A 25,303-nucleotide genomic window follows, 5' to 3' on the forward strand; every position below is an offset into this window, starting at 1 on the left:
AGAAAGCCTAAGGTTACCATTTTGAACTTCTCTCTTTGAAGGTACTTGTTGAGGGCTCGTAGGTCCAGAATTGGATGAAGTCCTCCTGACCTTTTTGGAATCAGAAAGTACCGGGAATAGAACCCTAGGCCTTGTTGTGAAAGAGGGACAGGTTCTATTGCGTTTGACTGGAGAAGGAGGGAAACCTCCTGCTCCAGAAGGACAGAGTGGCCGATTAGTCCCCATGTTTGCAAAGGTGGGGAGTCCGGTGGAAGAGTTAAGAAGTTTAGGTGGTAACCATGAGCAATGATTGCTAATACCCATTGGTCGGTTGTGATTGAGTGCCACTTTTCGTGAAAGTGTCCTAATCGACCTCCCACTGATATGCTTTGTAGAGGGATCTGGCTGCCGCTCTCTAAGTGGAAGTCAAAAACCCGAAGCAGGCCCTGGCTGGGGAGCTGCTTGCGGTTTTTGCTTTCGAGGCTGGCAAGGCTGAGATTTTTGATAAGGCCTTGGTCTGGATCTTGTTGGTGGGGGATAATACTTCTGTGTACGGAAGAATGATTTCTTAAGAGTCCTTTTTGAAGGGCTGTTTAGAAGGGAAATCAGAAGGTATCGATGAGAGCTGCTTGAGGGTCTCATGATGGTCCTTTAATTCAGCAACTATTTGTTGAATTTGTTCTCCAAATAGATTATCCCCTAAGCAGGGCAGGTCAGAAAGTCTGTCAAACTTATGGGCGAAGATCAGAAGACTTGAGCCAGGCCAGTGTCTTTGCCGAAATGGCAGCTGCAGACACTCTAGTGGAGTGTCAAAAATATTATAAGCTGTTCTAATTTCATGTTTTCCTGCTTCAAAACCCTTAGTTACCAGGGCTTGAAGATGATATTGGAATTGTTCAGGCAGGGTTTCAGCGAAATCTTGTATTTGCTTGAAAATGACCCTATTGTATTGGGTCATGTACAGCTGATAAGAAGCTATCCTGGAGATAAGCATGGCCCCTTGGTATACTCGTCGACCAATATTATCTAAGAACTTATGTTCTTTGATAGGAGGTATAGACGAGTATGGTTTCGTCCTTTTTGCTTTCTTTTGGGCTGATTCAACCACTACTGAATGGTGGTCAAGCTGAGGTTTTTGAAAGCCAGGTGCTGACTGTACAAGATAAGTAGAGTCAGCTTTTTTGTGTACTGGAGCAATGGATCCAGGATTCTCCCAATTCTTTTTTAGAAGGTCAAGAAAAACCTGATGAATTGGAATGGAAGCGATCACTTTAGGGGCATCCAGGAATTGGAGAAGCTCCATCATCTGGTGCCTGTCATCTTGCTCTTCTGAAAATCCAAATACACTACATCTACCGGTTCACCTTTATCCACATGTTTATTAACCCCTTCAAAAAAATGAAGCAGATTTGTTAGGCAAGACTTCCCTTGGGTAAATCCGTGTTGACTGTGTTCCATTAAATCATGTCTTTCTATATGCTCTACAACTTTGATCTTGAGAATAGTTTCCACTATTTTCCCCGGCACTGAAGTCAGGCTCACTGGTCTATAGTTACCCGGATCGCCCCTGGAGCCTTTTTTAAATATTGGGGTTACATTGGCCACCCTCCAGTCTTCAGGTACAATGGATGATTTTAATCATAGGTTACAAATTTTAACTAATAGATCAGAAATTTCATTTTTGAGTTCCTTCAGTACCTTAGGATGCATACCATCCGGTCCAGGTGATTTGCTACTCTTTAGTTTGTCAATCTGGCCTACTACATCTTCCAGGTTCACAGTGATTTCGTTCAGTTCGTCTGTCATCACCCCTGAAAACCATCTCCAAAACTGATATCTCCCCAACATCCTCATTAGTAAACACGGAAGCAAATAATTCATTTAGTCTTTCTGCAACGGCCTTATCTTCCCTAAGAGCCCCTTTAACCCCTCGGTCATCTAATGGTCCAACCGACTCCCTCACAGGTTTCTTGCTTCGGATATATTTTAAAAAGTTTTTATTATGAGTTTTTGCCTCTATGGCCAACTTCATTTCAAATTCTCTCTTTGCCTGTCTTATCAATGTTTTACACTTAACTTGACAATGCTTATGTTTTATCCTATTTCTTCAGATGGATCCTTCTTCCAATTTTTGAAGGATTTTTTTTGGCTAAAATAGCCTCTTTCACCTCACTTTTTAACCATGACTGTAATCGTTTTGCCTTCCTTCCACCTTTCTTAATGTGTGGAATATATATGGACTGCGCCACTAGGATTGTATTTTTAAACAATGTCCAAGCCTGTTGAACACTTTTATCCTTTGCAGCTGCGCTTTTCAGTTTTTTTCTATTTTCCGCATTTTATCAAAGTTTCCCTTTTGAAAGTTTAGTGTTAGTTAGAGCTGCAGATTTACTTATTGTCCCCTTCCAGTTATTAGTTTAAATTTGATCATGATATGATCACTGCTGCCAAGTGGCCCCACCACCGTTACCTCTCTCACCAAATCCTGCATTCCACTAAGAATTAAATCAAAAATAGCTCCCTCTCTTGTTGGTTTCTGGACCAATTGCTCCATGAAGCAATCATTTATTACATCCAGGAACTTTATGTCTCTAGCAATTCCTGATGTTACATTTACCCAGTCAATATTGGGGTAATTTCAGTGCTGAAAATTCCTGGATTGGGATTTTTTTTATAAAAAAAAACACAGAAAAACTCAAAAAAAGTAATTTTGAAATAAATTTGTGTGACGGTTGTTGATAGAGAAGACCGGCTGGTTTTGATTATAAACACAGCGACTGGCTTGCTGACACCTTCATGGAGGCTATTTATAATATTGATAGTTGTGTTCCCATTTTTTGATTACTATATTATTGCTTGGGTAACCCAGCTGACTATTTTCTATTGTGGTAATTGAAATCTCCCATTATTATTGCACTGCCAAATTTATTTATTTATTTATTTATAGATTTTTTTTTATACCGGAGTACGTAAGTAACATCACCTCGGTTTACATTCAAACAGTAATTCAGCATTGCGCTTTACAATATAACTTAGTAACTGAACGAATACAATACCATGTATAACTTTGTATTAATAGAATATAAACAATAAATGAGAAACTGTGGAAATTAGGAAGAGTAGTATAAGATTTAGTTCATTAATAGTAGGCTTTTTTTAAATAACCAGGTTTTAAGGTTTTGTTTAAATTTTTTGTGACAAAATTCCTGGCGTAATTCAGAGGGCATGGTGTTCCATATTGTTGATCCGGCAATAATGAAAGATCGTTCTTTTGTACTAGAGGTTTGCTTCCCTGATTTCTCTTAGCATTTCATCATCTGTCTGACCATTTTGTCCAGGTGGACGGTAGTATACTCCTATCTTACCCAACACACATGGGATTTCTACCCATATAGATTCTACTGAGTATTTAGTCTCTTCTATGATCTTTATCCTGTTGGACTCTATACCTTCCCGGACATAAAGTGCCACACCCCCGCCAAGTTTATCCTTCCTATCATTGCGATATAATTTGTACCCTGATATAGCACTGTCCCATTGGTTATCCTCCTTCCACCAAGTTTCTGTGATGCCAATTATGTCAATCTCATCATTTGCTGCCATATACTCTAACTCTCCCATCTTACTTCTTAGACTTCTGCCATTGGCATACAGACATTTCAAAGTGTGTTTTTTGTTTGTTTTAACAACCTGCTTTTCAGTTGTTTGGGATAATTTGAAAATCATTAGCTTTGGTGATTTTTTACATATAGGCATATGGACTATGTTTGCTTTTAATGGAACCTCTCTGCTGGGATGCCCTAACTCTCCTGCTTCATTACTATCCTTCAAGAATACATTTCTCCGAACCATGCACTGCTGAGTGACTGTCAGCTTTCCCCCTTGTTCTAGTTTAAAAGCTGCTCTATCTCCTTTTTGAAAGTTAGTGCCAGCAGCTTGGTTCCACTCTGGTTAAGGTGGAGCCCATCCTTTCAGAAAAGTCTCCCCTTTCCCCAAAAGTATCCCCAGTTCCTTACAAAGCTGAATCCCTCTTCCCTGCACCATCGTCTCATCCACGTATTGAAACTCTGGAGCTTTGCCTGCCTCTGGGGACCTGCACGTGGAACAGGAAGCATTTCAGAGAATGCCACCCTGGAGGTTCTGGATTTTAGCTTCCTACCTAAAATCCTAAATTTGGCTTCCAGAACCTCTCTTCCACATTTTCCTATGTCGTTGGTGCCCACATGTACCACGACAGCCAGCTCCTCCCCAGCATGGTCTATAATCCTATCTAGGTGACGCGTGAGGTCTGCCACTTTCGCACCAGGCAGGCAAGTTACCAGGCGGTCCTCACGTCCACCAGCCACCCTGCTATCTACATTTCTAATAATCGAATCACCATCTATGATGGCCGGCCAACGACATGAATCTCCAGGACCAGCGCATGGGTGGGAGGGGGGAGGGAGGGAAGGGAGAAGGAGGGAAGGAAAGTAGGATAATCCTCAGAACTTTGTGTGCACAGAAAATACTAGGCCTGACCTTTTAGGATGCTATTAGCACTACTTGACCTATGTATTGGTACTATCACGTTTAATCTGTTCTCGTTTATTATTGAAAATTCAATAAATAAATATTTACAACCCCCCCCCCCAAAAAAAAAAAAGACTAATTGGAGAAAATTATTTTTCAATCAATGCATAATTAAGATCTGGAATTTGTTGCCAGAGGATATGGTTAGTGCAGTTAGTGTAGCTGGTTTAAAAAAAGGTTTGGATAAGTTATTGGAGGAGAAGTCCATTAACTGCTATTGATCAAGTTGACTTAGGGAATAGTCACTGCTTTTAATCCATCAATAGCATGGGATCTTCTTGGTGTTTGGGTACTTGCCAGATTCTTGTGGCCTGGTTTGGCCTCCGTTGGAAACAGGATGCTGGGCTTGATGGACCCTTGGTCTGACCCAGCATAGCATTTTCTTATGTTCTTAAGGAGTTGCGCTACTTCTGAGGATGCTGCCCTGCTGTCTCTTTTACACTTTTCAGAATCACTTGCATATTATGGTACACAAAGAGCTGAAAGGATGCCATGTGAGCATAGAGCACAGCCCTCTGAAAAACATTCCTCCCAAGCATGTCCAGGGTATGATAATCCTTCCCCAAGAAAGCAGTTTTCAATCTCTTGGCTTTCTTGAGAGTGGATTTGACCACCAATTAGTAAGGCAGCTGCTACTTCTGTTACGCGTGCCACCTGCGGCAGACCCACGGCGCGGCCCTCTCACCTTCTCATGCGGACTCCAGTTCCTGGTTCCTCTTCGCTGGCAGTGGTGGGCCGCCAGCTCCGATCTTGGGTCGCCCCCGGTGCCTCCAGCTCTGCCATGGTCCCCACTGTTACCAGCCAAGATGTCCTTGCTCGTCGGGCCTCTCCGCATGGCCCGCGGAGAGACGCCGCTATCGGCGTCGCGCCCTTCCCTAGGCGCACACACATCATTAGTTCTTTTAAAGGGCCACGGCGGGAACCTGGCCACTGCCCCGGATGCTGTCAGACTCTTCAGCGTATAAAAGCTCAGGCCTCGCTCCATAGCGTTGCCTTTGCAACAGGTCTCCTCATACTCAAGGGTACTCGTTGCTGATAGAGAATCCTCTCTATTTTGTGTTCCTGATTCCTGTGGTTCCCGGTTCCTGTCTTCCTCGTTCCTTCTCATGTATGTGTTGGACTGATTCTTTGGATTTCGACTCTGCTTTGTTTGACTATCTTCAGCTCATCTCCAGACCTCTGCTACGCCTGACTACTCCTTCAGCCTATCTCCAGCCCTGGACTTCTGCTACGCCTGACTACTCTTTGGCTTATCTCCAACCCCGGACCTCAGCTATGCTTGACTATGCCTGCCTTCTTCGTGCCCTGACCATTGCCTTGATTGACTAGCCTGCCTTCTCTGTGCCCTGACCACTGCCTTGACAGACTACGCTATAGACCTTTCTGTGTCCAGAGTTCTACGCCGCTTGCCACCAGCTCTGATCCTAGCCGGTCAGTGACGCCTCCTCTTGCCTATCCTCTGGACGTGGACTTCCAAGGCTTAGGCCTTCCTTTGCTTGAGCATCTCCAATTACTTGTTGTTCCTTTGGCGCCTAAGTTCCTGTACCGAATCCAGTCCAGGGTAGGACTACGCCATCTACCGGCTGCTGTCTCTGGGCTGAACCACCTCTTGTTACTAACTTACCTCGAGGCCCACCTAAGTCCTGCCAGCCCCAGCACCCAAAGGCTCAACCTGAGGGGAATGAGGGCTGGTATAGGTGAAGCTCCAGCGGCCTCTAGCTTCAGCCCACTGCACCTGATGATGGGGACCCATTGGTCCTTACCTACGGGTTGCGTCAACCCCACCTCGGCCCAAGGGTCTACTTCCAACGCAACAACTTCTAGAATCCTTGAACCTTCCAGACACGATATATCATAACCACCTTCTTGTTAAGCAGAGTCACAGAGAGGGGACTCTCCCACGTTCCCATCTGTACCTCCTGAAGGATCACACATATGGACATTGCCACAATATCATTTATGGGTTCCTCAAATTGGAGAATGTCAAACATTTTATTCCTGGATTCTTTCTTTCTTTGCAAAATACATGGGATAGCATCTGCCATTCTTTTAATAAAATCGTCAAAAAGCAAGGCCCTCCAGAGGGAATCTTCTCCTTTATTTCAGAGAAAAGTTATCCAAGGGAAGATCTGTTGATCCTTCCTGATTAGAGAAGTTCTCAGATCCGTAGCCATACCTTCAAGATTATTCCAAATCTGGGCTTGATTGGTAGGTCAGGGGTATGGATGTGGACCTGAACCTGATCCAGTGAGCAGACCGCCTCAAGACAGGAGAACTTGTCCGCTGGGGCCTAGATGCCAATGAACTCCATCATTCTGGCAAAGCTTCCTTCCCCAATGAACTGCAGATTATCATCAGTGCAGTGGTATCCAATATCGATTCCCTTCCAGGAACCGGCATCAGGACTCTTCCGCTGGGTGCCAGCATGGATTCTAATATCAGCTGAGTGTCTGCAAGGCAACAGATGCCATCCATGCCAGATGCCATCTTATGATCCAGGGCCTCCTGGATTTTCCTATTCAGTTCCTTCTCAAAATTGCTGATGCCAACACTGCCTGGGAGGCAGGAGAAGATACATCTTCCTGGGATATCACAGATGAATTTGTAGTTGACACCTGGATCCATTGAGACTGATGTGATTCTTGGAATTGAACAGAGGGTGAGCTCTTCTCCCTATGGGAACACTTTACGGGGGATTCAAGTTTGCCTTCAAAATATCCTCACTCCCAGTACTGCACACTGACTGATACTATACCTTTTGGCTTTCACTCAATGCATATCAACAGAGCTCAGTGATGCTGGAACCAAAGAGGCTGAATCCTTCATTCTCTTTGGATTAGAGGAGCCAGATGATGATCTCTCTGGTCTTGTCAGGCACTTGATGTCGAAGGGGGGATTGACGTCCATTTCCCCACCTCCCATCCCAATGGTGATTCACTACTAGCAGTTGGGGCAGCTCTGGGTCCCTCAATCTCGAAGCCTCTGATGGCAACGGGTTGAATTTACGAATCCCGAAATGCTTTTCCATGAGATCAAACCAGGAACAATGCCCTTTAGAGATCATACACACACACAGAAGGAATACACCCAGATGTTGTAGTCTGCCCCTAGTAATAGGACAAACCTAACAGAGGTCTGTGATATACCCTTATTGAAGCCACTGGCTTTCTTCTCCTTCAGGGGCATTGGACAAAAAATAAACAAAATCAAATGACAGGAAAAGAAAAAGCAACAGACGTCACCTTGATGTACTGGTGCCAGTGCAACATACATCCACCAAAAAGAAAGAAAATTTGCAAACACAAAAAAACTAGCTAGGTGACTAAGGGGGAAGAAAGAAAACACAGGGCCTCATGAAGACAGATTCCTGCACTTTAAGGAAGCAGATAGTTCCCTAATAGGTGGAGAGACGACCTGTGACTGAGGGGCTTGGTAGAAGAGTCCCCATGTGGAAGTAGAATAGCAGGCTGCACATGCTCAGTAGAGCATACCGAGTATTTCCAAAAACTTTGAAATCAAGTTCCCATGCTAGGTCCTTTTTGATTTCACCTGATGTGTGAAGACTCTCATCCTGTTTGTCCTCGGAAAGAGATATATCCAATGTCATAACTGTGAGTTTAGTTTATTAATTTCCATATCCAGCTTTCTGATGCTCTACTGCAGGTTCTATCGCATTCAAATCATTCTGGTCATACCTAAGCATGCTAATAAAGAAAATTACATTTAATCCTTAGTCTTACTTTACTTTCAAAGTGTGCACATTCCTTTATCTGTATACATTTAACTTCAGAAAATAAGAGACAATTAAAATTTTGTTCAGCTTACCTCTGTCTGCTATCCTTTTCATCAGCTGATGCTCTCCCCATTTGATAAGGTACCTAAGAATATCTTGCTCACTTGCCTGCACAGAATGAAAATAAAATGAGCAGAGGACTGGAAAGGCATGATGAAAATACACAAGTTACTTTTGCTAAAAAAAAAAAAAAAAATCTCTCTCTCTCTCTCTCTATATATATATATATATATCTATATACACATACATATACACATACTGGGATGCCCCAAGCTACAGAAAACACTATTTTGTTTCAGAGAATTAATAACTTCAGTTCAGCTAGGTAATGCACTATTTTCCAGGAGTCGCTTAGTAAGCACTTCAATCTTGCCACCATAAAATCTGTGGAAGTACACTTGTAAGCACATATACACCTGGTCAACCAGTGCAGTAAAACCTGGTTACCTGACTTCAGGAGCATTAAATAGGTCAGTGTAAATACGTACTATAGCCTGAACATACAGATCAGTGTAAATAAGTTAAGATCTTGTGTAGAGTAAGATTCTCAACAATAAACGATTTGGGATCCAAGAACTTGAGTTGCAGGAAGATGTGCATATCACGCAGAATAAATGGGAGACTACTATACCCTCCAATAATGGAGATCAAGAGTCAACAGCAGAAGACATGGACCTCATGTGAATGACTATAATGCCATTAAAAGAAGAATTAGAAAAAAATCAGATTGACAAGATAACTTCTCTTTTAACAAAATTAATTTGTACCCCTATACAAATGGATTAACTATTCTCTTAATGGGATAAACAGTGCAATAAGGCAGAAGAGATACTGCTGCATTTTGGTAGTAAAGTCTAAGCAGACAGGCAAAATTAAAACTTGGAAACGTTTTTAATGAAAACAATTTGCAGACATGTCTAGTATATCATTAGGCTTTCAAATAGCAGCACATTCTGCCAGCTTGGGCTGGGTTTCATGCCAAGAAAAGAGAATACTGTACTTAATCACTACCTTGGCATGCTTGCTTTTAATGAGACACAAATGGAAAATCTGTATTTTTGTGCCTCTAACAAAATACAATGCACAAACAGAAACTGACATTACTGTCATGCTATCTGTGAGCAAAAATGTCAAGTTCCTTATTATACAAACTGGAAATGGTACCACTGTGGTAGTAATGCCACACAGGGCACACAGATAAAAGTTGCACTTGTTAGTACACATATCCCCTACATTTCAATTATCCCCTACATTTCAGTGGAGATGTATAGATTCATTCTCGTTTTTTATTGTTCAAATACATGTGGCTTAAGCAAATGTGAACTTTCTATTCTGTAATATTGATGAATGGCATGGCAAAGCCTGTCATTCATACCATAGTGGAAAAGACTGGTAAAATTACCTGTAAATAATCAGACTGGATAACAGTAAGTAGATGGTCCTTGCTGAGTTCATAAAAAACATCTGAAGTCATGACCTGGGTAAACTCCTCACAGAGGAAATGTAGAGCTTGACGATGTACCCATTTGGAGCCATATGGTTGAGAGCTCCACTTGAGAATGGCGATTAAAGTATCTATGGAGATGCTCTCAGCTATTATATCCTCACAACCTAGAAAAGAGGAGTAAAAACACTCATTAAAGCCAATCACAAAAAGCAATACAAAACTTTTTTAGAAATTTGACGTCAGTTTGATTGGCAACTGAGGCAAAACAGGGGTTTGATTCCTTGTTTTGCCCTTGATCTTTTGTTTCCTTTCAGAGAGAACTCTTTTCCCTTAAGATATCCTGCAGGTGTTGTCCTGATCCTTGCAATACTAACTTTGATTGAGGCTTGAAGGCTTGCTTGACTCAGAGTGACACTTGTACAGCATATTTCCCGGTATCTTCAGGAAATTGTAAAAGTGTTTCATCCTTTGGGGCCTATGCAATAAAAGTGCGCTGAAAGTGGGTGCTCAGTATTGAGCGTTCGCTTTCCTAATGCGTGCCCAGGCACCTTTCCTGGGGGTGCCATGCAATATTTAAATTAGGGATTGCGCTGCCAAGGAGGCGCTAGGGTCAATTGCGCACCCCTAGCATCTCCTTGACAGCAGGAGCCCAGAAGAAGTCGGCTGTCCATGGGTTAAGAAAGTGAACACTCAATTTTACAATCGTCCATTTCCCCAACCTGTGCACAGCCACGGGTTAGGAAAATGGATGCTCATTAACTGAGCGTCTGGTTTCCCTAACTTGACTACGGCACTTTTTTTCCCTTTTGTTTTTTAAACTTGTTAAACTTTTGTTCCTCTGACTTAATATTACCTGCTCTGGGCAGGTGTTAATTTTTGAGCGTAAAATTGTACAGGTCTGGTGCCCATATTTTATTTTGCATGTGGGGTGAATAGCTTCAGACATGCATTTGCATGTGATGAGCGCTATTCATTTCATGGCACGTTGGACGCGCGTTGTGGACGTGCTAATCCCCTTATAGCATAAGGGGCTATGGACGCACCTCCAAAACACGTGTCCAACCACAGGTTAAACAGTGCGCTCGGCTGAGTGCACTGTTCTGCTTCGGTCCTTCACATTCAGCCCACTGCTGACTCTGCATACCCAGTCTTGGCTGGGTGAAGAGAGAGGCAGCACAGCTATGCTGAGACCTCATCCCAGCTCTACACATCCTCCTAGTGAAGAAAGTCTATTCCAAATTTCACTAGGCAATGGCTAAGTATAGTGAAACTTGTCTATTTAATGTTAACTGTATGAATTTATTATTTAGTTGATGGCTGTTTGCAAACTAAATCCTTGTTTTTGTTCACTATTCCCATTGTTTGTTAATAAACTTATTTTGTTAGCTCTGTCTCTGTGACTGGTGATCACAGCATTTTTTTGTATTCAATCTGTAGGTGCATTTTTAGGAACCTTATGACTTTTGAGGGTTCTTTTTTTTGAGGTCTTAGCATCCCTAGAAACCACCAGGGGATAACATGCAGGCAGGGTACTTGCTCAAAGGCAAACGGGAACCTCACTGGTGAGGCAGGAGGTTGCAATATAGGAGCACATGTGCACTATGTAGTATCGAAAAAATAGTATCTTTCATCCACACTGGATTACAACAGGTTACAATTTCAGAACTTCAGAAACAAAACATGTAATTTCTACAAGGATGGCTTAATGGCATACATCCGCTACCTGGATCATATGCCAGTTTTCAAGAGTAAAAGGAAGACAGAAGATTGCTATAGTTAATTACAGTTGGGTGAAGTAAAACCAGCAATTATAATTTAAGGTCACACAAGAATCTGGGATTTAAATTTCACGCTGGTAACTTTTCAGCAATTCTTAGCCATATGTTCTGTCCTTACAAAATTGCATATAGATACTTGTATGGGGTAAAGTTATACTTTTTCAAATAAAAAATAGAAAATCAGGCCAATATTAAAAATTGATAAACAAATAGTTTACAGGAGGTTTTTTTTTTTTAATATCCCACCATTCTCATAAACCTCAAAGCAAGAATTATCTACTGTAGCTTAATCTGCATTATTTAAAATACAGAAGTTAAATGGCAGCCTGCTTCAGATTTTGGATGTATTTTCTATGGCCAGATATTATTTTCACTTTGAAGCTTCTCAAAGAACATCTCACATAGAGTAGAACAAGATGGTAGGGGAAAAATCCCATAGCATTAAACAGAAGAAAAATTAGTCCAAGAATGTCCACATCATGGAGAACAGATATGAAAATGCAAGAAAGAAATGAATCTCAAAGATGTTAATGAAGCATTCCAGTGCAAAAACTACTGCTCACGTGTTTTAAGGAAAATAGGTTCAAACGTAGTCTTTCTAAATGATAAACCACGCTCTGAAAAAGTTGTTCAATTACTGTATTTTTCGCTCCATAAGATGCACCTAGGATTCAGAGGGGGAAAATTAAAAAAAAAAAAAAAGTGTGCTAAACCGGCTCTGTTCCCGGGCATCTGTGCATCTTATGGAGCAAATTAGGGGAGTGCATAAAAACTTTTTTTGTCCCCATTTTGTTTTCGGGTCTGGGGAGGGCCATTTTGGTCCACTCCCCGGATCAGAAAACTTATCGTTCTCTTTCTGTGGGAAACCCCCCCCCCCCCAAAAAAAAACCATCCCAACCCTTTAAATTTAATTAACTACAACTCCCCACCCACCTGACCCCCCCCCCCCCCAAAGACTTGCCAAAAGTCCCTGGTGGTCCAGCGGGATTCCGGGAGCGATCTCCTGCACTTGGACAGTCGGCTGCCAGTAATCAAAATGGCGCCGATGTCCCTTTGCCCATACTATGTCACAGGGGCTGCCAGTGCCATAGGGACATCAGCGCCACTTTGATTACTTGCAGCCAATGGCGCAAGTGCAGGAGATCGCTCCCGGACCCCCGCTGGACCACTAGGGACTTTTGGCAGGTCTTTGGGGGGTCAGGAGGGTGAGGGGTTGTAGTTAGGTGGTTTTTTTTTTTATATTCACTCCATAAGACACACAGACTTTTGGGGAAAAAAAGTGTGTCTTATGGAGCGAAAAATACGGTATCATGCAAGTTTGTTTACCTGTAAACAGGGTTATCCATAGACAGCAGGATGAATCAGCATGACACAAGTGATATCATTTGACTTCATCTAACAGACCCGTCTCTGAAAACGCAGTAAAAGTTTTACTGAGCATGTGTGGTGATTTCTGTGCATGCTGCCTTGTGGAGCCTTTAGTCTATTTCAGAGCTCAGCTTTAGCGAGGTAGTCAATTCTCCAGGGACGTGGATGGGCAATAAGCACAATTAATTAATCCTGCTGTTTACAAAGAACGCTGCTTATAGGTAGGAAATTTGCTTTCATCGTTGACAGAGCTGAACTACTATGATATGTGGGGAGTCCCAAGCTGAGGGTTACAATGGAACACTTCTGAAAAAAGCAACCTGGCATCCACCAGTAGAATGTACTTCTGGGTGAACAGAATGCACAATATTGCTTGCCCAAAACTATCATCACCTTTTGATATACCGTATTGTCCAGACAGTAGTGGGAAGTAAAGATATGCAAAAACAACTAAGTTGTAGCTTTGCAGATGCCTTCAAATGGAGCAGCTCTGAAGTGAGCCACTGAAGCCATTGTGGCTCTCACCTGATGGGTACCAGCCAGCGCATAACAGTCCACTAGCCAATTTGACAGCGTTCTCTTACCTCTCCTGCTCCTAGTCTGAGAAAGAAAGCCAGGGACAGAACTCTAATCTACAGCTTCAAAGCTTGCGTCCACACCAGGCATTTGTATAGCACACAGGCAGAATAAAGAAAATATTCCTTTTCACCAGAATTTGAGAGGGAAGACAGGGGTCCTAGAGAGATTTTCTCCCTGCCTTCTCTATCAAGGACAATACCGGAGACCCATACAGGATAAAATCAATAAGCTCCAGAGGTCCCACAAGTGGGAATGGACTGCAAGAAAAATTCAAAATAGCACCCATTCCCGCCAATGCTTGAGCCTTCAACAAAGAGAAGGAAGGCCCCATAAGATGAGTGGCCTCAGCTGAGGAGGAAAAAGCTGAAGCCCTGTTACTGCTGAAATCTCCAGGTTCACAATCTGGTCCCTGCAGTGTCTCCTTAACTTGACTGCCCTGAAGAATTTTTGCTGCCTCATCTTTTCTTTGCCAAGATGTCAAGCACCAAATCGGGCAAAACTGAAGCAGCTTTTGCGCTTTGTTCTGGGAAAAAGTGGATTAAACATGATCAACCTACCCCACAGAAACAAGCGCCAGAAAAAGCAATGACGTCACAAGATTTGATCCTCGCTGAACTTCACCAACTAAAGCAAATGCTGAAGTTAAATACTGAAACTCCGTGAGTTATAAACGCCAAAATCACAGATTTAGCTGCAAGCGTTGCCGCTTTTCAACCGTGATTTGAGGCCATAAAACACCAAGCGGGTCTGGGTGAAGACGCCGTTGCTGGCCTCCATGCTGAACATACAAAAATGGCCACTCTTCAATGCAACATAGAAGATCTTTGAGTCACTGCTGGAAATTGAGCGTGCTCACTGGTTCCCTTCCAGGCCGCCAAACTCGAGATACCCTGACAGGTAATTTTAAAGGTTTTAAGATACCAACAGACCCTGACTATGTTGACAACAGCAAAGGTTAACTCACTAATGTTGTATGATACTATGTGGCTGTATTTCGTTCCTGAAAAAAGCAGATGCTAAATATAGCCTCTTTCATCTGGCTTGGATGTATGTCACGCATAACAATTTTACAAAAACCTATGATTCACCAGAAGATCTCTGCAAATATCTGGATTCTACATGAATTCAGCGATGGATATTTGACTTTGGCATTATGAGTGCTTCACTGATGCCCCTTAATGTCCACGTTTTTGCTGATGTGGATCAGGTTTTATCTTCCTGCCATTTCTGTTGTTGGAAGACTTATCACTATTGTTGTCTCGGTCTGCTGATTATCAGTATGATTTGACAGGTATCCAGACAGTTTGACAGTTTAATTTTGCATGCAGGAGTTAGAATTCTGTTTTTCCTCCTCACTAAACCCTTTTTTGATCCTAGTTCAGGGATGTTGGCACAGTTTTTTTTAATCTGTGCCTTTTAGTTTGTTTTTTTTTTTCTTTTAAATTCTTTTTAACAATTATGTTGTTTCCCTCTTTCTATCTCATGCTGGTAAAATTGCTCACTGTAGCCTTCCTCTTGATGCAATTTTTCATTAGGTAGAGTGCATATGGATCTGTTCCTCTTATAAGCATGACCTCTGATTTAAGAATTTTCTCTCAATGTCAATGGGCTAAACCACCTTTTCAAGTGTAAGAAACTGCTCACATATTTTAAAACCATTCGACCAGATAAACTCTTTACAGGAAACGCATCTTTCTCCTGTTGAGTCACAAAAGCCTAAGTGTGATTGGGTCGGACAAGTTGTTTTTGCTGCTGCACTTCAGAAAAAACAGGGAGGGGAAATTGTTTCACATACTGAAACCCATTAATATCCGGAGCTATGAAGCGGATCCTGAAGGCAGATGGGTGACAGCGGTGGCCAAATATGCACAACTTCAGTGTTATTGTTGAATGTATAGGCACCCACTACTAATGTTTCTTCTTTTTATCACTGCATTTCTGAGTTGTTATATAAGTAGGCCAATTTCCTGGTCATTATTGGGGGGAGGGACTTCAATCAATCATTTTGTTGAATTGTTAGTCGGGCTCCCCTGGCAGATCTTTACCCTCTCATACTGCTATTCTCAAAATAATTGAAACTCATGGCATGGTAGACCCCTGAAGAGAGTCCTTCATCCGACTGATAAAGATTTCACATTTTATTCTTTCCCACACCAATCCCACACATGCATTACTTCTTTAACTCAAGCAGCCTATTACAAGTTGATATGCAGATTATATTATAAGTTTACTACCCTGAAACAGTTTTGCCTCATATTATCTATCATACTGCACAATTTTATTTAATATCCGGTTATCACATTAATTGGTCTAAATCAGAAATGATGCCTTCAAATTTCTGGGCCAGCACCCTTTCCTCCCTTTTTCCAAATTTTCTTGGGTCGCAGAAGGCTTAAAATATTTAGGGATTTATTTTTATGGTTCCATTGATACGACATTAACCAAAGAAAGAAAGAATACTGACAAAGTTATTTGATACAATCACTCATTGGTCTCCCCTTCACCTATCTTGGTGGGAGCGACTAGATACAATCAAAATGGTCTTGGCTCCAAAAAATTAAATTTTCAACTAAGCATGCTTCCCCTGTTTTTGGAATGTCACTTCTATCTGCATTTGGACAGCCTACTATCTCGGTTTCTATGGAATAAGCCTCCTCAAATAGCATTATATACACAAATTCCCCAAGGTTAAAGGTGGTATTAATTTCCCAGACTTTCTTCAATATCATACTGCATATATTCTGCAACAGAGTTTGGCATAGCTAAATAGTAGGCAAGAGCTAGCCTATCATCCTGTTTGGTTGGATTTGGAATAGGAGCTAGTGCGTCCCCTACAGCTATGGCCCCTTCCAGGCCTCCTTTCCCTTTCTAGATTTTGCTCCCTACCTATAATCAAGAGTACATGTCACGCTTTTAAATTATTTGAGTGGTCTATTAAGAACCTCCTGAGACCATGGACTAATTTCTCCATGACGCCCATTTGGTTCAATTAAAAGTTTTTGATAGATAACAAGCTGATCAGATCTGGCATTTGGTCTGTGGATCAACTTTTTATGGAGTCTCAATTAGCAACCTTTGACCAATTAATATTTAAATTTAAATAGCCACATACACAGAGGTTCCCATGGCTACAATGAATGCCATGTATCTGAAGACAATTGCCAGACCTATGGGTATATTTGAAAACCCCTCAAGCATTTACGTTTTTGCTTTCTCTGACTTTTAATGGCCATACCACTTCCTGTATCTATAAACATTTGAAAGCTTCAAAGTTTCCTAGACGTTCTGATACTGAAGTGATCTGGTCTCAAGATTTTTCTCTATCAGATGATTTTTCTTGGGAATATTTTTGGAATGTTACTTTGAGACCTTCACTATCGTCCCAGATAACCCAATCTCTCCTTTTCTTAGCCTATCAGGATGTTTGGACTCCTTGGATGCTCCATAGGGTGGGTCTTTCACCCTCCCACACTTGGTGTATGCAAATTGCCCAATGTGTTCTTGTCCCATCTGCTTTTTTATTTCTCACCAACTCAGTTGTTTTGGCAGGAAGTTCTGGAAAAAAAAATCCCCTATATGCCTTTAACATACTCTGTCATCTTGACATCATTGGCGATACAACCTAGGTTACCATATTCCAAAGCCTGTTTGCTAGATTTTATCCTGTCTATAGCTCTACAGATGATTTTGGCTAATTGGAAATAGAAACCCTGCTGCATGTTCACTTTTGGTAGAATTCTGTTTGATTGTATTACAAATATGAAAAAGTGGTACATTATAATAGAATGGCTAGCAACAGATTTTTTTGACTCAGGTTTGAATTTGAGATGTGTCTAATGTACCTGTTTAAGCTCTTGCACTTTATCATATAGAGTTCTATTGTCTAATGCTGGATTATACTGTACATATCCTTCCTTTTTTTGTATTCCAGCTACTAAATAGTGCTTAGTGGTGCCTTTTCTTTCTTTGTTCAATTAGGGAACATATATTGTTTCACTGAATTGACTTTTCTGTTATTTTTTGTGTACACACATGTTTTTCTGTAATAAAAAAACTGAACTGAAAAAAAAAGCACTGAAGATTTATCTTTTAAAATTAGCACTTGATCTTCGAACTTAGATGTCTGGTTTTTGGTTCCTGCTTTATTCCTTTTCTGATAACATGATAATGTGTTCATTTGTCTGATTATTTTTATACAATGTTTGAAAAACTGAATACTATATGGCAAATAAGTACTTACAAATCGCAAATAGCCATATATGTGAGGAAATCATACAATTGCATTTAAAGACATGTATGTATTAGATATTGCATAATGTCTCATTTTGAGATTAACAGACAACTTAGTGTTTATATCTCCTCTTTCAGAAAGCCTCGTCACAAAGATCTATTATTGCTTGAGCCCCTGAGAAAGGAAAGCCTCCGAAACACGAATTATGTCTGGCAGCATATCTTTATACGACGCATTAAAATAAGTCTGATTTATATTCGACGAAATTGTATTTCAAAACGCATTTTTATAAAATTACAATAAGATTGCATTAAAATCACAAAGTTTAATAATTGTTCTTAGAGACCTGTGACTATAAACAACATATGGGTACTTGATCCTTGAAGTGGTTCTAAAATATAAACTACAAATAAGTGAACTTACCAGTTTCCCATAATCTATATGAGGTCTCTTTAAACACAGTTGTATGATTTCCTCACATATATGGCTATTTGTGATTATTTTTATATGCATGTGTTTTTACTATTTTATTCAATGATGTAATATTGAGTTTGACTTCATTATTTTATGTCTGGTACCTTGACTGATTAATATTTTATCTTTGGTAAATTATGTACCCTGCCCCGAACTAAGGAGGGGTAGGTAATAAATATTTAAACTAAATAAATAAATAGTAGGGCTCGCTCAACCTAGATGTTAAATCTGGGAGCCTAATCCAGCACCCACTCGACTAGGGAAATAGTTGAACAAAAAAACCGGTTGCTCTAGGAGCCTAAACCTGTTCATCCAGGGAAATAAATAGACTTTTGCTGTAGCAGCCGATAGTCCAGGCAGCCGCTATGATTGCATTGGCCCATTTCCGCTTCCCCCACACTCAGACAGCCAAACATTGTAATTTATCTGTGAAAGCGATAGCTAATTTTATTAACTTTATAATGAACAAAAAATTGCTATCCTAGTGTACTCAAGCCACACATCTGTCTGTTGTGGAAATCAGCAAGGTAGCCACGTTTAAACTAGTCCCCCCACCATACTGCCAAGTGGCCCCCAAGCATTTCCAGGCCCTCTTATGCTGCATTATCAGCCAAGAAGGCCCAAGATGAAAATTACACCAAACAACTGATATTTAATCTAAGCAATGCCCAGAACACCGGTGGTAAAACCATGTCCGTCCCCCCCCCCCCCCCCTCCCCATTATAACTACCCACCAGCTCAGGCAGTGCTAAACAGTGCCACAGGCATGAGGCAGTGCTATATCTGCCTCATGCCCAATCCACACCTTTTAAGAATATTTTTTTTTTTGTAGCTAGTTGTGCACCCTTCAAGGTCTCCTGCAGTGCATTATTGAATAAATTGGACCCAATGTCAGATAAGTGGATTCGATCAGATTGGTAAAAACCCTCACACTGACTGTCCACTTGTGCAGGATTTGCCAGCACCCAATTTGTAAATTGATAAGCCAATTTGGAGATTTACTTTCTTGCAACCCAGCTTCCTCAAGTTCATGTCACTTCATTTAATCCACGTAATAATATTTATTACACTTTTATACCGCACTAACAGCAAGCTGACCAAGGCAGTTTACAACAATAACGTACAACAAATACTATACAATCACAATAAGATTACCCTAATTAAAACATTGGAACAGCCATGATTTCACCTTTTTTCTAAAACCCAAATAAGTTGGCCTCCAGCGTTTAGGCCCCATTACTGAGATCATCATCTTCCTGGACCCTTCTTTTTTTCACCTGCTTGATTTCTGGAACTATAAAAAGTAGCTCTTCTATCTTAAAGGAAGATAGATTTCTTTCTTTGCATGGCTTCACCGATTCCGGGTCTGGGGCAACTTGATATCCTTTCCAGTCACCTCTCCGATCATAACCCTGACCTGTTGCCGTTACGAATATCTCAGGGACCTTCGGTTGTTAAAACCTAGCATCTTAACCCTTCACTGTTGAGCACTGAGAAGTTTTGTTAGATAAGGGATGCAATAAAAGAATTTACCAAAGTGATTCGGACAGCAGAGCAGTCAGCTGTTGTACTTTGGGAAACACTCAAATCTGTACTGAGGGACAGAATTATTAATTTTGCATCCCACCAAAAGAGTTACGGCAGGAAAGATCCCTGGAGAAGAAAATAAAAACTCTGAAGGTGCAACATATAGCCACCTGTTCTCCAAGAATCTATGATGCTTTTCAGCAGGTGAGGGAGGAGCTCCAGTATTTACAAGTGGAGGGAATTGAAAGGTTGTTTCAGTTCTCCCATCAGAGAAAGTATAAGCATGGGACAAAATAGAGGCACTATTAGCCAGAACCATACAGAAAAGATGGGCTCAGATTGTGATTGGTAGCATAAGAACCCCTGCTGGGAAGATTACATATCGCTCACAGTCCATTAATGATGTATTCAAGGTTTATTACTAAACACTATATGGCAACACTGAACAAAGTCAGGAAGGGCAGATAGAGGACTATCTAGCGGGAATTGAATTGCCATCACTTACTGAAAGGCAAAAGGACAGATTAAAAGACCTCTATCACAGAGGAAGAGGTGTATAGGGCCATTATGGGTTTACCTAAAGGTAAAAGTATGGGGCCAAATGGCTTCCATATAGACTTCTTTAAAAAACAAAATTCCCATTTGAGCTAGCCTTGAGGTTGAAAGAGACACCTGACTACCTGGAGTAATCATGATGCTATGCATACCACATCTGATGCGATTATAGTGCTGATTCGCAAACCGAGCAGAGATAGGCTGGATCCGGGTTCGTACCGCCCAATCTCGCTTGTGAATTCAGATATTAAGATCTTAGTGAAAACTCTTCAGTTGAGACTCAAGTTGGTAATGCCTACCCTTGTCAAAGACTATCAAACAGGATTCATTCGACCATGAATACAAGGAGGCTATTTAATATTATAACCATGGCGAAGCAAACGTACAAGGTGGGCCCAGTGGTGCCTTTAGACACCAAAAAGGCATTTGACAGTCTCCAGTGGGCCTTTTTATTTAAAGGATTAGAGAAAGTGGGGCTTCCAGCAGAGTTTAGGGAATGGATAAGGATACTTTATGCTCACCCTTGTGCCAAAGTGCTTACTGTTATTGTTCTGAGTCTTTTCCGGTAGATAGGGGCACAAGACAGGGGTATCCCCTCTCCCCGCTATTTAATTTGGCCGTTGAAAGTTTTGCGCATAAGGTTAGAGAGAAGCCCGATATGATGGGATTTCAGGTGGAGTGGTTAAAACATGTCATATCCCTTTATGCAGACGATGTCTTTTTCTTGACCAATCCCAGGCTATCCAGCCCTAAACTGCTAGCTATATTGTCAGAGAACGGAAGGTTATCTGGATATAAAATCAACCATACTAAGCCTGAAGAATTTCCCCTGGGGCCTCTGGGGATGGAGAAGATACAGAGGTTTCTCCGCCTTCAAGAAGGCAAGAGATGGTTTTAAATATTTGGGAATATGGGTGTTGCGCAGAAGAGCAGATATATACGGACAAATTCGCACCAGAGGTCGCCAAAATTAAGAGAGATCTTCGCAGGTTTATTTTATTTATTTGTTTTTATATACCAACATTCATTGGGGTATATCACATTGGTTTTCATTATAACTCGTGAAATAATATGACTAAGATGTCTTATTACAATGTAACAGGGAATAATCACTTCCTTTCTTGGGTTGGCAGGATTAATGTTCTGAAAATGAATATCTGGCTTCGTTTAATGTACTTGTAAAAATCAGTAGAACTAGGGGTCACAATTTGAAACTCCAGGGAGGAAGACTCAGAACCAATGTCAGGAAGTATTTCTTCATGGAGAGGGTGGTAGATGCCTGGAATTCCCTTCCGGAGGAAGTGGTGAAGACTAAAACTGTGAAGGATTTCAAAAGGGGCATGGGATAAACACTGTGGATCCATAAAGGCTAGATAGAAGATGGGAATGAAGAGAAGAGCCATGGAGGTGGCTTGCTGGAATGGAGGTTACTATCTGGTAATTACTACCCTTACTCAAAAAGCCTTCACACGGTTAATGCAACTCCAACATTGCTCTCTGCTTCAAAGGCAAGGGGAAATGTGGAAAAGAGGATTTGTATTCAGACAACAACCATCAAGGACTGAACTACACAGTCTGGGTAAATAAATAAGGGTGGGGGTAGCTTGCTTATTGTGGCGGTTACTACCCTAAACCATTTAAGCCTGATACATCACTTTGAATGCATATACAGCGTAGCTCTCTGCTTCAACGGCAGGTGGAAATGTGGAAAAGAGGATTTACATTCAGACATCATCCAACAAGGCATGGATCTGTGCAGTCTGGGTAAACAAACATTGGGGTAACTTGCTGGATGTGGCGGTTCCTATCCATTACCGTTAAGCCTTATGCTCAACTCTGATGCAACTCCAACATTACTCTCTGCATCAATGGCAGGGGGTGGCAGGAAATTTGAATCAAACAGTTACCAACAAGGGCCCTGAACTTGGTGGTTGGTGAAACAGATAAGTGTGGGAGCTTGCTGGGCAGACTGGATGGGCCGTTTGGTCTTTTTTTGCTGTCATTTCTATGTTTCTATATTCCTTGTTACTTGCCTGAGGGTTTTTTTTTCTGTTCTCCAGGATAAGTAAATCCACAGTTGTAGCAGTAAACTTTCAAAAGGGAAACATTGCTAAAATGAGAAAAATAGTTTAAAAAAAAAGAAAGAAAAGAAAAAACTGAAATGTGTAGCCTCAAAGGTTAAGAGTGTGCAACAAGCGTGGACATGGTTAAAAAATACCATCTTAGAAGCACAGTCCTTTTTTTTTTTTTTTTGCAATAAGAAAGGTGGAAGGAAGGTCAAAATAATTGCTAGCATGGCTAAAAAGTGAGGTGAAAGAGGCTATTTTAGCCAAAAATCTTCATTCAAAAGTTGGAAAAAGGATCCATCAGAAGAAAATAGGATTAAGCATAAGAATTGGCAAGATGTAAGACACTGATAAGACAGGCTAAGAGAATTTGAAAAGAAGTTGGCCACAGAATCAAAAACTCATAATAAAAGCTTTTTACAATACATCTGAAGCAGAAAGTCTGTGAGGGAGTTGGCTGGACAGTTAGATGATCGAGGGTTTAAAGGGGCACTTAGGGAAGACAAGGCCATCGCAGAAAGACTAAACAAATTCTTTGCTTCCGTGTTTACTGAAGAGGATATTGGGGAGATACCCGTTCCGGAGATAGTTTTCAAGGGTGACAATTCAGATGAACTGAGTCAAATCACAGTAAACCTGGAAGATGTGGTAGGTCAGACTGACAAACTGAAGAGTAGTAAATCACCTGGACTAGATGGTATACACCATAGGGTTCTTGAAAGAACTAAAAAATGAAATTTCAGACCTATTTCAATTCATTTGGAACCTATCATTAAAATCTTCCGTTGTACCTGAAGACTGGAAGGTGGTCAATGTAACCCCATTATTAAAAAGGACTCCGGGGTGATCAGGGAAGCTATAGACAAGTCAGCCTGACTTCAGTGCTGGGAAAAATCAAAGAAACAGTTATAAATAAAATCACAAAACATTTAGATAGACATGGTTTAATGGGCCACAGTCAGCATGGATTCAATGTTATATGTAAACCGAAGTGATTGGTAACTTTGTTACCAGAACCTCGGTATATAAAAATGCTAAATAAATAAATAAATTTACCAAGAAAAGTCTTGCCTCACAGATCTGCTACATTTCTTTTGAAAGCGTGAGTAAACAAATGGACAAAGGTGAACCAGTAGATGTGGTGTATTTGGATTTTCAGAAGAAGTTAGACAAAGTCCCTCATGAGAGGCTTCTAAGAAAACTAAAAAGTCATGGGATAGGCGGTGATGCCCTTTTGTAGATTGCAAACCGGTTAAAAAGACAGGAAATGGAGAGTAGAATTAAATGGTGTTTCCTCACACTGGAAAAGGTAAATAGTGGAGTGCCTCACGGATCTGTATTGGATGGGTGCTTTTTAATATATTTATAAATGATCTGGAAAGGGGTATGACTGATTGAATTTGCTGATGACACAAAATTATGCAGAGTAGCTAAATCTCAAACAGATTGTGATAAATTGCAGGAGGACCTTGTAAGACTGGAAATTTGGGCTTCCAAATGGCAGATGAAATTTAATGTGAACAAGTGTAAAGTGATGCATATAGGGAAAAATTGCCCTTGCTGTAGTTACACAATGTTAAGTTCTATCTTAGGAGACTTAAAAAGCTATCCATGTATTGTGTATTGTGAAAGTGGCTCCAGAAGAGAATCATTAGAAGAAATAAATCATCCTAGCAAGGAAGACAAATGTTTATGAATTTTTTGAAGTATATAAGATACCAGAAAATGTGGATATTTATTTTAAAAAAATGAACTCCATTTTTGTCAGGAAACCCATATCCATGGCCGGCTTTGTGATTACCTTGATTTGCAATTGTAATATAATAGTTGATTACACTGAGTCTTCTGTAGCACGAATCATCCCGTAATTGTCGCATACATTCATTTTTATAGTAATCTCGCTTTAAGACAACCATGTCACTTCTTTTATCCACTTTTTTTTTTTTAATTATTATTGAAGAATCATTTTTCAAATCAATTAAAGCTAGATGTACAACTCTGGTTAAGTTATCATTGAATTTTCATGGACCAGATTCCAAACTAGTTGCATCCCAAAACCAACAATTTAAATTTCACTAATACTGGATCTGGATCTTTTGTGGAAGGGTTCTGTTAAGCTATTTAAAGAATCTGTAGGTTGTTTTAATCAACATAACCCTCAAATACAAATTTTCATTTCAGTATGATGTGCAGAGAGGCTGACCATATTTCCTTGAGACAAAAACAAGATACTGTGTTGGCAAAAATGGGACTTGGGTTGTATAATATTTTGTATTCATGAAAAGTAAAAAACAATCAAAAAAGTTTTATTACATAAACACATTAGGTTTATTCTTTAGTGACAGAGCCCATACAAAAATTTAGTTAGAGGGGGACTATATTTCACTACGATCATACCATGAATATTTCTCTGGAAGTTATCCTATGCAGCAACTTTTGGTCTTTCAACACCTTATCATAAAACTTACCACACTCCATGACACAATTTTGTCTTACAATTAACATAGCCCTCATTGTCTCAACACTTAATCTAGATTTCTCCTTTGACCACATCATGCTCATAACAGAAAATATTCTCTTAACAGATGCTGTACTTCCTGGAAGATAAAGAACATTCTGAAATATTACAAAGGTCTTGAACATCTAGGCGTTTTTTGCTCATTTCTTAAAAAATCTGTACCCATCTATCAGATACAGGAATGTTTTCTTTATTTAATTGTCAGGCAGTTGGATACATGATAGATTTTTATGAGGGTCCACTGATTGAATACACGAGTTTCATTTGTTTCTATAAGTGTGATGAGTTCCTTATTCAGACTGTCCTGTATTTCTTTCCATTCAGGTGTCTTCCTTAGTAGCACCCACTTGAACTTCAGTGTTTCCTAAACCGCATTTCCACTTGTTCACATATTCTAAGCTGGTTTCATAGAAATTCTC

The 25,303-nt window shown here is 40.6% G+C and overlaps 1 protein-coding gene across 6 annotated transcripts in view; it reads right to left on the reverse strand.

Annotated features, from left to right (window-relative positions):
* The window catches only part of BTBD7 (BTB domain containing 7), a 235,697-nt gene that overhangs the window by 62,046 nt on the left and 148,348 nt on the right, over positions 1-25,303 (reverse strand). For all 6 annotated transcript variants that reach the window (XM_029597853.1, XM_029597852.1, XM_029597851.1 and 3 more), the window contains 2 exons: positions 9,744-9,952; positions 8,374-8,449 (listed from right to left, as the gene is read on the reverse strand). In XM_029597853.1, coding sequence (XP_029453713.1) covers positions 8,374-8,449; positions 9,744-9,952 — 285 coding nt within the window. The remainder of the gene's footprint in view (positions 1-8,373; positions 8,450-9,743; positions 9,953-25,303) is intronic.

Source organism: Rhinatrema bivittatum, chromosome 4 (assembly GCF_901001135.1).
Source record: "Rhinatrema bivittatum chromosome 4, aRhiBiv1.1, whole genome shotgun sequence".
Classification (NCBI taxonomy): domain Eukaryota; kingdom Metazoa; phylum Chordata; class Amphibia; order Gymnophiona; family Rhinatrematidae; genus Rhinatrema; species Rhinatrema bivittatum.